A 14,097-nucleotide genomic window follows, 5' to 3' on the forward strand; every position below is an offset into this window, starting at 1 on the left:
CTTGCACAAAGTTTAAAAAGCACCTACGTGCATGGCTTTCAATGAACTTGTCATGTTCCACTGGCCCCACTATCCTTGCAAATCGCCTCATTGTTTCATAAAGGTCTTGGACTTCCTTGGGATACCGCCGTTCCATTACTACAGAGAAAATAAAACACAACCATGCCATAGAGAATATAAAAATCTCTAAGTTAGAGTCTGTGTTTCTTTTACTAGAAGTCAAATGGAAGGATACTATGCCTAACCTCACATGACAGGAAGCAAACAGGAAAGCCAAGAATGCAAAACATTAATCATAATGATAACAGCATCACAGTGATTATCACACAGGGATGCTGTTATCACTGGAGAATTGAAGGTCATCTGCATTACTGAGCACCCAGCTGACCTCCGCACCTCAGTCTGTTAATCTGTACAGGGGCAGGGACTGCTGGCAGTAATGGGAAAGACAATTAAAGGCAGATCATGCATTCTTAGGAACAATGCTGGGCAGAATTTTGGTATGAACTACCACAGGAAAACAAGGGAAGTGCATGTAGAAGAGGTAGGTTAGCCTAGAAAAAATGTGTGCTCTCTTTCTAATGAAGTTATATTTTGATAATTATCATCTAAGTAAATGGTCATAGCATCCTGTGTATACAGGTTCCTGATCTTCCTCTGAGGATCACTAATGACCAAATTTCTAATAAAAAGAAGTATCAGCGAAGAGGATGGGGAGTAAAACCTACAAACAATTAAGTGGTAGGTTGGAAGTGCCAGGAACTGCTACTTGGTCATTTCCATCAGAAGAACTACACCAAAACCAGGTGATTAGATGAATTAGTAACTACTGATTAGATGAGCTGATCAGTAACTAAACTAATTCTGCGTACTTTTCCACTATAGATACAGGCTTTCAGTTAAGATCGTTACTGAAATTGAGTCTCTTTTCAGCTCTATCTCTTCCCTTGTAGGAGACACTCTTATCCACAAATTCCAGGTGCTGATTTGATGGGCAGCCACAGATTATTTTCACTACCAAAAAACTCCCAAAACCAAAAGCAAAAAAAAAAAACCCCTACAGGGATAGTACAGAAAAATTTGGAGTAAAAATTTTAAATTTGATGGAAAAACCCTCTGCCTATGATATGAAGGTCACATACACTCACTATAATGGTAGTTGAAAACTCTGAAATCACATTGCACATGCTGCTTTTTTCTCAGAAGCAACAGAGCCTCCTCTCAGCTCTACACGTACAGTTAAAAGAATAATCAAGCTAAACTGACCTGTGTTTACCAGCTGAGAACAGAATTTACATGAGTCAAGTTCTACTATGAGTAAAGGTCAAAATCCTATTGACCTGCTATTGAAAACCCAGGCATTCAGACACAGGAACCCACTACTGTAGCTACAAGAATATGACCAATTATTGTCTATAAAAAGGGCAATGGAAATCTGATTGTGAGTTATTTTTGCAAACCCACAGTTCTCAATGAGGTTAAACAGGCAAGGAATATAAATTGATACAACCATTTTTTGGAAAGCAATCTGGCAGCACATGTCAAGCATTTTTAATGATCATATTCTTTGACCTATTAACTCCACTTCTGGGAATCCACCTTAAAAAATTCTATGGGACATGTGAGTGGCTCTGTCGATTAAACTTCCGACTCTTAAAAAAAATTTTTTTTTAATGTTTATTTATTTTTGACAGAGAGAGAGACAGAGCACGAGCAGGGGAGGGGCAGAGAGAGAGAGGGAGACACAGAATCCGAAGCAGGCTCCGGGCTCCGAGCTGTCAGCACAGAGCCCAACACGGGGCTCGAACTCACGGACAGTGAGATCATGACCTGGGCCGAAGTCAGACACCCAACTGACAGAGCCACCCAGGCGCCCCTAAACTTCCGACTCATGATTTTGGCTCAGATCATGATCTCACGGTTTGTGAGCTCGAGCCCTGCACTGGGCTCCGCGCTGACAGCAGGGAGCCTGTTTGGGATTCTCTCTCTGTCTCTCTCTTTCTCTCCCTGACCCTCCCTCGCTCACTCTCTCTCTCAAAATAAATAAACATTAAAAAATTCTAAATATATATAAAGCTTTATTCACAAATGCATCAGAGAATTATGTATGATGATTTAAAAAACTAAATATCTAATAATAAAAGATAAACCTATTATTTAACTATTAAGAGTGACATCCTCAAAACACCACAATCACTTGAAAAAGTGTAACAGAAAGTGAAAAAAAATGTCACATTATGATCACAAAAACATTTAACCCAAGACTGGCTGACCTGCACCCTATAATGGCACAGAGTGTCAAGCCCTATCAACTAGGATACAAAGCACAATAATCATCAGGTACTTTTACAAAAAAGAATACTGTGACATATGAGTATTATAAACATTTCTATAAAAATGTTGTAATTATGAGATCATAATTCTTATTTGCTGAACAAACTGCAGTGTAGAAGAAGAAAAAGTACAGGGACTCTTTCTGCTCAGCCTAGGTAACTTCAATATTTAAAACAGTTAACATCAAAGTGAACATTCACTTAAAAATCATTATAGTTTCACTCTCACCATCATACAGAGCTAAATGTCTTCTGTGTCCACTACCATGCACAATACGGGTTGACTTTTTCCATAAAAATGTTTAACAACCTGATGATCACGGTTGTGTTTAACATATAGTTCCTATCCAGTTCCAGAAAATGACCCATTAATATTCATGCTGTAATTACTATACTACTTAAAAAAAAGGAATTATCATATAAATGTTGATCAGATATTAATGATTCTTAACTCTCACTATGTAACAGAACTGCCTTAAAGATATTTTAAAAATAAAGATGTTCTAGCACTAATCCTCAGAGATTCTGAATTAATAGTCTGAGTTGATACCCAGGCATGAGAATTTTTTAAAGCTTCTTACATGATATGCTGGGGCGCCTGGCTGGCTCAGTCAGTAGGTCATGTGACTCTTGATCTTGGGGTCACGTATTAAGCCCCATGCTAAGTGTGAAGATTGCTTAAAAAAAAAAAAAAGGCTCCAGATTGATGCTAATATGCAAGTTGAATTAAGAACTACTACCATAAATGATTTGTTCAAAACTGTTCAATAATGTTGGAAGAAATTTTAAAATAAAGAAAGCAGCTAATACTTACACTGAAACTTTCTAAGGTTGATTAATCCATGGTCTCTTATAATTCTAGGATGAAAACCACAATAATGTTTATTATAATTAGTTTCACATTTAATACTTCTTCCACATGCAGCTTTTACTAGGCATATGAAACACTATGGGGTGGAATATTGCGGTTCAAAGACGTTACTCCTCACAAGTTTCTGAAGGGCAGTGAGTCTGCTAACACAATTTTAGGCTTTCAACCATCATATATTTTTCCTTTCCTTGGACATGGTAGACTCTCAATAACTATTTGCTGGATGAATGAATGAACACTCAAAAATACTGAAAAACACATCTGTAACTTGGCATGCAACAGAAGGGAATCTGTGTCCATGTGATAAGAATTAAACTATTCAATTTAGGGAATTGATAATTGAGAATAGCCACTTAAGGGAAATAGCTAAACCATAAAATGGCACCATGATCATACATTCAACATTTATAACCGTACATGTGTACATTCACATAATGCTTTAAACCTATTTGAAATAAGTATCATGCATGTTTAATGGAAGTGTCTCCATAAAACATAAGATCAAACAGCAACCTCAACCACTGAGTTCTACAATACTGTTGAGCTTGAATTATGTGTTTTAAGCAAAACAGAATTTAAATAAACCATGTGTCTGGAACCTTTCATTTTATATCACATGTATTTATTTATTTTTTTAATGTTTACTATTTTTGAGAGAGAGAGACAGAGAGCAAGCAGGGAAGGGGCAGAGAGAGAGGGAGACACAGAATAGGAAGCAGGCTCCAGGCTCTAAGCTGTCAGCAGAGGCCGATGAGGGGCTCAAACTCACAGACCGCGAGATCATGACCTGAGCTGTAGTCGGCCACCCAACCGACTGAGCCACCCAGGCGCCCTATCATGAGTATTTATCACTAGTAATGAAGCTTCTCACAACAACTGGATAATTTTCTTCAGCACTTCTCAGAACACACAGAGAATAAGCTTTACTTTAGGTCATATCTTGGTCCCTCAAGAGTGCCCCCCAAGTCCTATTCCTGTTTTTGTTGTTGTGATGTCACTGTGTTTCTACTCTGTAACATCATGACAACACGCATTCACACTCATACCCTCTGCATACCCTTCTCTGAATTGTTAAAAGTCTCTGTAATCTAACTGCTAAAATTGTCTGGGATCCATTAATTTCTCAATCTGAATGTATGCTTTTTGTTCTGCTGCAAAGAGAAGGAAGAACTTGAGAGTGTCTGAAAATTGTTCAGAATTTTTTGAAATCCTCCTGAGTAAGACTTCTCAAAAAAATGAGCCATTAGAATGGAGCATTAAAGGAGCACTTGGGTGGCTCTGTTGGGTAAGTGTCTGACTCTTCATTTCAGCTCAGGCCATGATCTCATGGTTTGTGATATCAAGCCCCATACTAGGCTCTATATTAACAGCATGGAGCCTGCTTAGGATTCATTCTCTCTCTCTCTCTCTCTCTCTCTCTTTCTGCCCCAATACCCTGTTTGCACTCTCTCTCAAAATAAATAAATAAACATTAAAAAAAATGAGAGCATTAAAAGAAGCATAACAATTTGATAACAACTTGAATTGAATTGTTCCTGTTTTCTTTAAAATAATGTACCCATATTAGGGGTGCCTGGGTGGCTCAGTCGGTTAAGTGTCTGACTCTTGGTTTCAGCTCAGGTCATGATCTCACGGTTCATGGGTTTGAGCCCCACATCAGGCTTCATGCTGACAGTGTGGATCCTGCTTGGGTTTCTCTCCCTTTCCTTCTTTCTGCCCCTCCCCTACTTGCTCTGTCTCTCAAAAAAACAAACAAACAAACAAACAACAACAACAAAAACCCCACAAAACAAACAAAAAAACAGTGTACCCATATTACTCAATGACCATCATAACATCAAGAAAAGGTAAGGAAGGTGGAGGCAAAAAAGCAAAAAAAGGACAAGTATTATTACCTCCATTTGACAGATGGAAAAATTAAGGATCAAGGAATATCATTGTCTTCCTCAAGGTGACAAGATGAGTCACAAGTAGAATGTTCTTATGGGCTATATGTGGTATTCAATACTGCATACCTGAAAGAAGGCAGGATGGTTTTCTGTACTTACTTTTTTCGCCTTTGTCTCTCCTTTAACCTGGAATGATAGATATCTACTACAGCCATCTTCAGAGCTATAAACAAACAGACATACACATAGATATAAAGCCAAGACAAAAATAAGTCTTTTACCCAAACTGTCCTAAACTTTGAACGTCATATTGCTTACTATTCCACACACACTGGTCTAGGCAATTTGTCTCTTGGAAACAAAAATGTCCTAGGATACTGAATTTCTTTATCAGTAAATTACAGTGAAGTTCTTTTTTTCCTGTGTACACATCTTATATGGCATATCCTACAGATAACAACTTGTACTTTTTACTGAATACCTCTTTTGGCCATGCCTTGTCAGGTATATTACTAGCTTTAATATAATAGGAGTCTGAACTTTGGTGACACACAGGCTAGACATTGCATCTATTAGAATAGCCATAAAAATGAATACTGACTGGAGTTATGACGTCACAGGTACAAGTTCAGTAGACAATGTCAAAACAAGACTGATGTAAATATCGTATAGGAGAGACATTTTCCCGGAGTAGCAGTTTTGAGTTGGGGAGCAACAACTATTTACGGGATGGTTTTGCATTCAGTACTAAAAAGTTCCACTAAATAGCCTAACAACCCCAAAGCTATGGCCTGCTTTGCCACCCATGTTCCAATCCTTTCCTGGCTTTAGTCTCATGTTAAGGGCACGGGGAATTAGGAGAAAACAGATAGCAAAAGGTTTCCTCAATATAATAGTTCTGGTTCTCTTTCTTTCCCCAGCCAATTTTTCCATCTTCAGAGTTCTTCAGGGTTCTATTCTCATCTTTCTTTTCACCCCTTACCTTATTCCTATAAACTCAGCCACTCCTATGGTTCTGGGTACCATCAAAAATATAATCTCACACTCAGATATTTATTTTAAGCTCCAGACCCTATCTGGATATCTCTACTCACATGTCTTCAGTTACAAACTTATACTCTACCTCTTCCCCAAACTCTGCTGTCCAAGACAGAAGTCAATGGGACTCTCCCTCCTGTCTCTCCATATCTAGTCAGTGAGTCTTATCTATTCTGAATGGTTCAGTCTCTCAAATTTCTCTCTTCCTATTTGTCCCTAATCCTATTCTTTAGCTTAGCCATCTTGTGTCCCCTAGATCACTTCATGTACTCTTTAATAACTCCATTCCTGCCTTATTCTAATTCAACCCTTCATATGGTACCAGGGTAATGTTTTTAAGCATAATCCGCAGGTGTATTTCCCTTGTTGATAATTTTTCAGTGGCTTCCCATCTACTCACTGGAGTTCAAACCCTCGCGTATTATATAAAACCTCTTACTGTCTTGAATCTGCCTATTTTCCCAGTCTCATGTCCTACCATTCCCTTATATGCCCTATATACCATGCACGCAAAACAATCTGCCCTAGATCACACAGCTGCTAAGTGCAGAGCAGGTATCCAAACCCAGACAGTCTGTTTCTAAGGTCTCGAGTAGGAAAGACACTGAAACCGCCCAACATGTTTACTTCCTCTGTGTTAGTCCGAAATTCTAAATCTGGCTTATCTAACAATGAAATATGTGTTAAAAAAACACTCAGAAGTAAAAAGTCCCACAAGTTTACAATCTGAAGGCCCTCTAAAGTTATGAAATAAAGACCAACCATTAACAGCTCTAGAAGAAAATATGAAGACTACTTAACTTAGCACTATGCTGTATTAAACAATTCTTCTTATCCATAATCTACGATTCTGAAGGAAACTTAAAATTTAATGATTTTAGTAGATTCTGGAACTATCTTAAGTTGTTAACTTGTTATCTCCTTAGAATTTGTGTAAGTTGAGAGTTTGGTGGGTTTTACTTTAATTACTGAATGTATTCACAGAAGAAAGAGGTTCTAGAGCAAACATAATGACCTGACATGTGTCCTTTGAAAAATAAAATATGCTATTCAAAGGTCAGGTAGTATAATTCTTAACACACCAAGTCTCACAGCAAAGGATTTATTAGATATGACAATCACATCTTCCAGGATAGTGAGCTTCATTCCAAAATAGAGCCTAGAGCCTCTGTAATACTGATAAACAAAAAAGGTAATAGAATATCATTGCTCATCAGAAGGATGTGTGATACAAATTCAAGTTTAGCCTATGGATGTGTGATACAAATTCAAGTTTACCCTATGGGGGCAATGAATCAACACAGATTTACATGTTATTCTAGAGTAACTTTTAAACCTTATTTTCAAATATGTTCCTATTTGGAACAGACAAGTTAGATCTACTGTAGTTGAACCTCTTCTCCCATTCTATCTCCAGCTACCTTTCCCAGTAGTAGTCCCTGAGGGTACCTCCATGAACAGTCTGAAACCCACACTTCTGCTTCCTTGAAACTAGATTTTCAGGCAGGAAAAAAAATGCAACCAATCAAGTAAAACAGTACACAATGGCTCATTAGAATCATCAATTTCTTTCACCAGTAAAAGCAATAAAAGTTGAACAATGTACAATTCTAATGCACTGTCAATATGGTATCCCTGGATAAGATAATAGAAATAAATTCTGGCTACTCCATCCTGACTCATTACTGTGTATCCCACTGCTACCTGCCCTCAAGATAGTCTCAGATTAGAAGGAAGAAATACCAAAATCTAACAAAATCTAATCTATGAGCAAATGTACTATATATGTAGGTAACTTCAATCACTGGGAAATGACCAGGAATATTTTATATAGGCCATTCTGCCTTGAGTCTGAGATAAAAATAACATAAGTTCTAGCTGGGTGATGTGAAGAGGTGAGTGGATGCATCATTTTTTAAAGTTTATGTATAAAGAAAAAAGTATTAACTACTATGGATTTTTTGTTCATTTCTAGTAAGTTCAAAAATTAAACAACACTCCTTTATTTTTCCTTACAACTGCCCACAATTAAAAAAAATCAATAGTATCAGAATCAAGATTTAAGGCAATGGTTTTCAATTTTTTTTTAGGTAGGGGCACCTGGGCGGTTCAGTTGGTCCAGCATCTGACTCTTGATTTCGGCTCAAGTCATGATCTCACGGTTCCTGAGTTCGAGCCCCACATTGGGCTCTGTGCTGACAGCATGGAGCCTGCTTGGGATTCTCTCTCTCCCTCTCTTTGCCCCTCCTGTGCTCTCTCTAAAAATAAATAAATAAACTTAAAAAAAAAAACAAACACCTTTTTTTTTTTTTTTTTTTTTAGGCAAGACTCTCTCTGTAAGTGAATTCTTGATTTATAGGGCTGTTCCATATAAAAGCCCAAGTACCATGAAATACCCCATATACTGCCATTGCTTTCTAACACACTGCTGTAGAATGATAGGCTCCAGACTGCTATGCTGGTGGAGATGCACTTTACATGCCTGTGTGGTGGAATAGGCAGGTAGGATCAGGGAGAAGGTATGTCTCTAACCAAACACAGGTTTTATATTGGACTCTCTTTTTCAGATGAGAAATGGAATTACGTAGTCAACAGTTCAAGACAGAAAGAGAAACCAAAAACAACAACACAAAAAACTAAGTAAACAGCTAACACACCCTGAGTATTTATCACGTTCCAAGCTCTTTGTATATCTTATCTCATTTATCTATCTAATAACAAGATGACTTCAATAGGAAAAACATGACTTGAAGGTCCAGTGAAATTATTGGTAATTCTGAAAACACATTTCTGTAATTTTTCTAAGATGTTAACATCTTATCACATTGTTTCCTGAGACTTGGGTGGGAATGACTTAATTAAAACAGGAAAAAGGGGTGCCTGGGTGGCTCAGTCGGTTAAGTATCCAACTCTTAATCTCAGCTCAGGTCTTGATTCAGGGTCATGAGTTCAAGCCCCACTTTGGTGGAGCCTACTTAAAAAAAAAACAAAACCCCCCAAAACAGGAAAAAAACAAAGAGACTATGTTACCAAAAAAAATCTATAAGTACTGATGATTGGTTTCACTGCTGGATCATTTCAGCAGTTTGAACTGTGCAACTGGTTCTGGAGAACAAAGGGAAGGAAAGGCACACACAGAAACAAATGGAGAACTGGAATTCTCCCAGAGGAAAATGCATATTTGAAGCTGTCTCTTTTCTTTATAAAGCACACAGATAGCAGCAACTGATTAGAAAATCTCAACTACATGAATAACCCAGGGAGGACCACAGCACAGCAGGCAGACAGAAATGAGAAGGCAGACAATGAAAGAATGAGAATCACTTGGTTCACATTCTACTTAAAGTGACTGGAAGTTCCAGCAAAGCGGGCAAAGAACCAGAGATCATTAAAAACAAACAAACCCAAACCACCCCTAACCTATTCACTCCTGAAACCTCAGCTTTGGGATAAGAATTGTCTCCCTGTGATTACAATGGGGACTGATAACAAAGTTTCCAAACGGCTAGCCTTAAAATATTTCAAGAAGTGGGCAGAAGTCAGAGGCAGTTCCTTCCCACTGCAGTGTATTTCTAACATTGTTCAAAATAGCTGGCAACATGTCTCTGTTTTCCTGACAGAAGGCACTTACTGCTTGCTTGGCAAGAAAACCAACTCAGAGGCCTTAACTGCAACAAAGCCAATCAAAATCCTGTGCACAAACCTGTGACTCAGGTATTCCCCAGAAGCAAAGCTTTTTAAAAGTCATCTTTCCCAAAACCTTCTGGTCAAGATGTACACAATTAATTCTAGGAGGGAAGGAAGACTATGTGACCTAATGGTTAAAGTCAGGAACTAGGAAGCCTAGGCAAGTCACTTAAAGTCCTTTGTGCACTTTCCTGAATGTAAAATGAGAAAATACCCACCCCTACTTCTGAGCAATGTGGTGAAGCTATAACAAATGTGACATCTCACAAACACAAACACACAAAAATCCAGCAACAAAAATGCAAGGTTGTAAAGACAATAAGCACAGAACAGTATTAAGAACATAGGCTCTGGAGATGGCTCTGCCACTAGCAGGCTAAATGACCTTAGGCAAGTTACTTGATATTTCCATTCTTTAATTTCCTCATCTATAAAATGGAGATGATGATGATGATGATGATGATGATGATGATGATGATGATGATACTGAACTCACAAAGTTTTGCTAGGATCAAATGAGGTCACATGTGTGAAAGGCTTAGCATGGCAAACAGTAAGGGCTATATGTAATAGCTATCATTAGTAGTAGCATTTATGTCTAAAATACCACAAAACTTTACATGCTTTACATGCCTTTAAAGGAAAGGGCACTGCCAGTAGGTAGGTAAGTAATATGTAGTGACAAGGCTGGACCTCTGATCTACAAACCATTAAGGGATCTAAAGGCTGATGATATGAGCCAAAGAAGTTAAAGGCGGGGGGGGGGGGGGGGGGGCGGGTGGGGAAGGCAGGGAAGTATCCATGCTTAGTCAAGAAATTTTGCTGAAATTAGCTTTCCAAAAAGAGGGAGTGTAAACTGTCCTAATGGGCAACCCTGTGAAGTGGTGAAAACACCAACCCAACACATAGCAAGGAGCTCATAATGTAATGCCTGTTGCTTGCCTAGGTTATGGGACAGCAATTAGAAGATGCTGCACTCAGGATTTTAGAGCCTGTGAAACCCTGGGAAAGGGGAATCCATAAACCTAGAAGATATTTTCCCAAATGAAAGCAGACTAGGGGGAGATGGCCTCCCAGAAAAAAGGTACAATACTGTGTCATCTGCACTGAGATCCCAAACATACCATGATACAGTAGAGTGCCAAGTTATGTCTTCTGCATCTCTCTTTCTGAACCAATAATTTCTGCTTATTTCAGTAAAATATATGATGGTGTCATTTAGGGATCCCAGAACTTCCTTATTTTCTTCCTTAGACACTGCTTCACCTGCAGTATCCTCTCCAGGCCCAGCCTTCTGGTATGGCTGGAATGCAATTAACCTCCATTGTGTCCCAGGCCTCTATAATGGACCATTCAAACCCATCATATTAGACAAATTCCATGAATCATAGCAAAAGTCTTTGGGTGATGAAAAGGGCTTGGTGGCATCAGCTCTGGCATAGAATACAAAACCCAGCCAGTCTGTTTCCTTGCAGTAGTTATGTAAGTGAGGGAACATAAAAGGAATGTTATTAATGCTCAGTAATATTGAAAATATAATGGTGTAATGGAATGGTAATAATACCAATCTCAATTATGTACCATCTTTCATTGGAGACATTCACACTCTGACTAATCAGTGTTACCCCTTCTTTACAGGCAGTGGACACAAAGAAACAGCAAGCAAGATTGCAAGGACTTGCCCAAGATCACAGTGACTCAGAAGCAAGCCTGAGGTAGAATCACTGCACAAAATATGCGCCCCTCTCTCTGTTCTAAGTATGCTTAAAAAGCTCCTTCTTGTTCCTTCTTGAGTGTTTGTAGGCTCCAGTCCCTCCCCTTCATGGAGTGTTCTGGGAGAAAGCATTCAGCTCAGGGACCATACAAATGTCACACTGGACAGAGGGTCACGCTGCCAGAGAAGAGAATATAAGAACTCTAGAGCCATAAGCAAAGCATTCTTTTGTGGTACCAGCATGTCATCCCTCAGATCTCAAGCACTGCCAAACTTCTTTCAAATGTTAACATCTTTTAAAAAGCACCCATCTAGGGGCGCCTGTGTGACTCAGTCAGTCAAGCATCCAACTCTTGATCTTGGCTCAGGTCATGATCTCATGGTTGGTGAGTTTGAGCCCTGTGTCAGGCTCTGTGCTGACAGCACTGAGCCTGCTGGGGATTCTCTCTCTCTCTTTCTCTTTCTCTCTCTCTCTCTCTCTCTCTCCTCCTCCTCCTCCTCCCCTGCTTGTGCTTTCTCTCTTTCTTAAAATATGTAAATAAACTTAAGAAAAAAAAAAGCACCCATCTCAACATCTTATAGTTCCCTACTAGGCAGAGGGAAAAAGGAGGCAGGGATTATTATTTACATTGTGTTACAGCTGCTTTATATGTAACAATCAGTAACTGATGTTTCGATTCTAATTCAAATTAACTAGAATCAAATGACTTACAAGGCTGTAGAAATTGTAGGAAGAAAACAAATCAAGTATGTTATAGGTCTGAAATGCTAACTGAAATAAGAATTGCTAATCAATAGCTTCTTTCTGATTTTTTCCTGTTGCCCCCACTAATTACAGAAAGGACCACAAAAGCACCAGAAGAAACTGCAAATCTTGCTTCTACAAAGAATGAAGAGTGAAATTAAATACCAACCATTACTACCGTTTTCTTGATAATGTTGAAGCTAAAGAATTTGAAGACCTTGGAGAAGTGACTTGGCAAATCTTTGACATAGCTGAGCCATTATTGGCATAAAAAATTCTGACTTTCAAAAGCAGGTATTTTTGAATAGTATCTCAAAGGCTGATGTTTATGTAGCTTTTTTGTTTTTTGTTTTTGCATTAGGAATAAGAAAGATACAAGCCAGGAAACAATACAATTAATGAAAACTGGTATGTATTAGAAATACCGAATGGCAATTTGCACATTGTGTTCAAAGAGACACCAGATGAGGTGAGAAAGACCATCACACGAGTTACTAGGCTTGAAAAGAAGGCTGACATGGAAGACTGAACAAATACTGTGTTATCATCTAGTTAACGCTCAAGTGGTTTGCTTTCAAGCTTTCCTCTTTTAGTTCCATCCGTATCACTTCAACTTTCCTTAAAGTTGTGTGGGAGAAAAGGGGACGAATGAAATTTTGAAAGAGAACAGCTTAAGAAATATGTACACAGCAAATCCTGAAGATAAAATTTTTATGAAGACTCTTTCTGGTCCCAGCTCTGGTGTAACAAATAACTAAATAGTTCTTCTATGGAGAGAAGAATCAAATTCCCTTTCTAGTGACAGAGTCCCAGTTAATGCATCATGAAAACCTGATTTACAAGTCAACAAGGATTCTACTTGCCTTTACTGCCTGGGATACAGATTTAAGAGAAACAATGGGGGCACCTGCATGGCTCAGTTGGTTAAGCATCCAACTTTGGCTCAGGTCATGATCTCCCAGTTCAGGAGTTTGAGCCCCCTGTTGGGCTCTGTGCTGACAGCTTGGAGCCTGGAGCTTGCTTCAGATTCTGTGTCTCCCTCTCTCTCTGCCCTTCCCCTGCTTATGTTCTTTCTCTCTCTCTCTCTCTCTCTCAAAAATTAATAAACATTAAAAAAATCTTAAAAAAAAAAGAGAGAGAACGAAGATGCTGTTTGGGAAATACAGAATCCAAGGAAGCATTATTCACCTACTGTACCACATAATTCTGGAACAAAATGAAAGAAGATTGGGGATTATTTTAAATATATAGTTCAATGTACATGGAAAGAGGAAAAAAAAGAGATTCAATGAAAGTCTAACCATCACTTTTAAGAGTCCTGTTGGCATTAAGTACTAACATTTTAACAAAAGAATTGACATAAATCCTTAGACTGACTAATCTTAGATGAGAATTCAGAAGTGCTAAAAATTCAACAGTTCTGAGAAACAAGAAATTCCCAATCTTGGTCTAAAAAACCTCAAGGAAATTCCATTCTTTTTCTCTACTATGGGAAATTTGGGGTAACAAATTTACAGCGAGCATCTAGCACCATCAGTTGCTACTGAAGTCCCAAGGTGTTCACACTGATTCCTTTCCTTCTAAGGGGGCAGTGAGAGCCATTCAACCTCAGTATAGGTTCGCCTCAGTCAAAAGATCACACAGTCCAAGACTGGGAACCAGCTATCATTACATGATACTCTCATCATTATCACAAATGATCTTTTTTATTGAGGTCAAAAAACAACAACAGGATAAATTTAGCAACTTAACCACCAGATTTTGACTCCCATAAGGGCAGGGAACATGTTTTATTCATCTTTATATTCCTAGCACCAACA

At 38.5% G+C, this 14,097-nt stretch overlaps 1 protein-coding gene across 5 annotated transcripts in view; it reads right to left on the minus strand.

Moving 5' to 3' along the window:
* Positions 1–14,097, minus strand: part of TADA2A (transcriptional adaptor 2A) — a 51,856-nt gene that overhangs the window by 10,733 nt on the left and 27,026 nt on the right. For 4 of the 5 annotated variants that reach the window (XM_027034324.2, XM_027034322.2, XM_053212297.1 and 1 more), the window contains exons 9-11: positions 5,253–5,316; positions 3,148–3,191; positions 28–138 (exon numbers count right to left, since the gene is read on the minus strand). In XM_027034324.2, coding sequence (XP_026890125.1) covers positions 28–138; positions 3,148–3,191; positions 5,253–5,316 — 219 coding nt within the window. The remainder of the gene's footprint in view (positions 1–27; positions 139–3,147; positions 3,192–5,252; positions 5,317–14,097) is intronic. The other variant, XM_027034325.2, reaches the window with a different exon arrangement.

The sequence above is a fragment of the Acinonyx jubatus genome, chromosome E1 (genome assembly GCF_027475565.1).
Source record: "Acinonyx jubatus isolate Ajub_Pintada_27869175 chromosome E1, VMU_Ajub_asm_v1.0, whole genome shotgun sequence".
Taxonomy (NCBI): Eukaryota; Metazoa; Chordata; class Mammalia; order Carnivora; family Felidae; genus Acinonyx; species Acinonyx jubatus.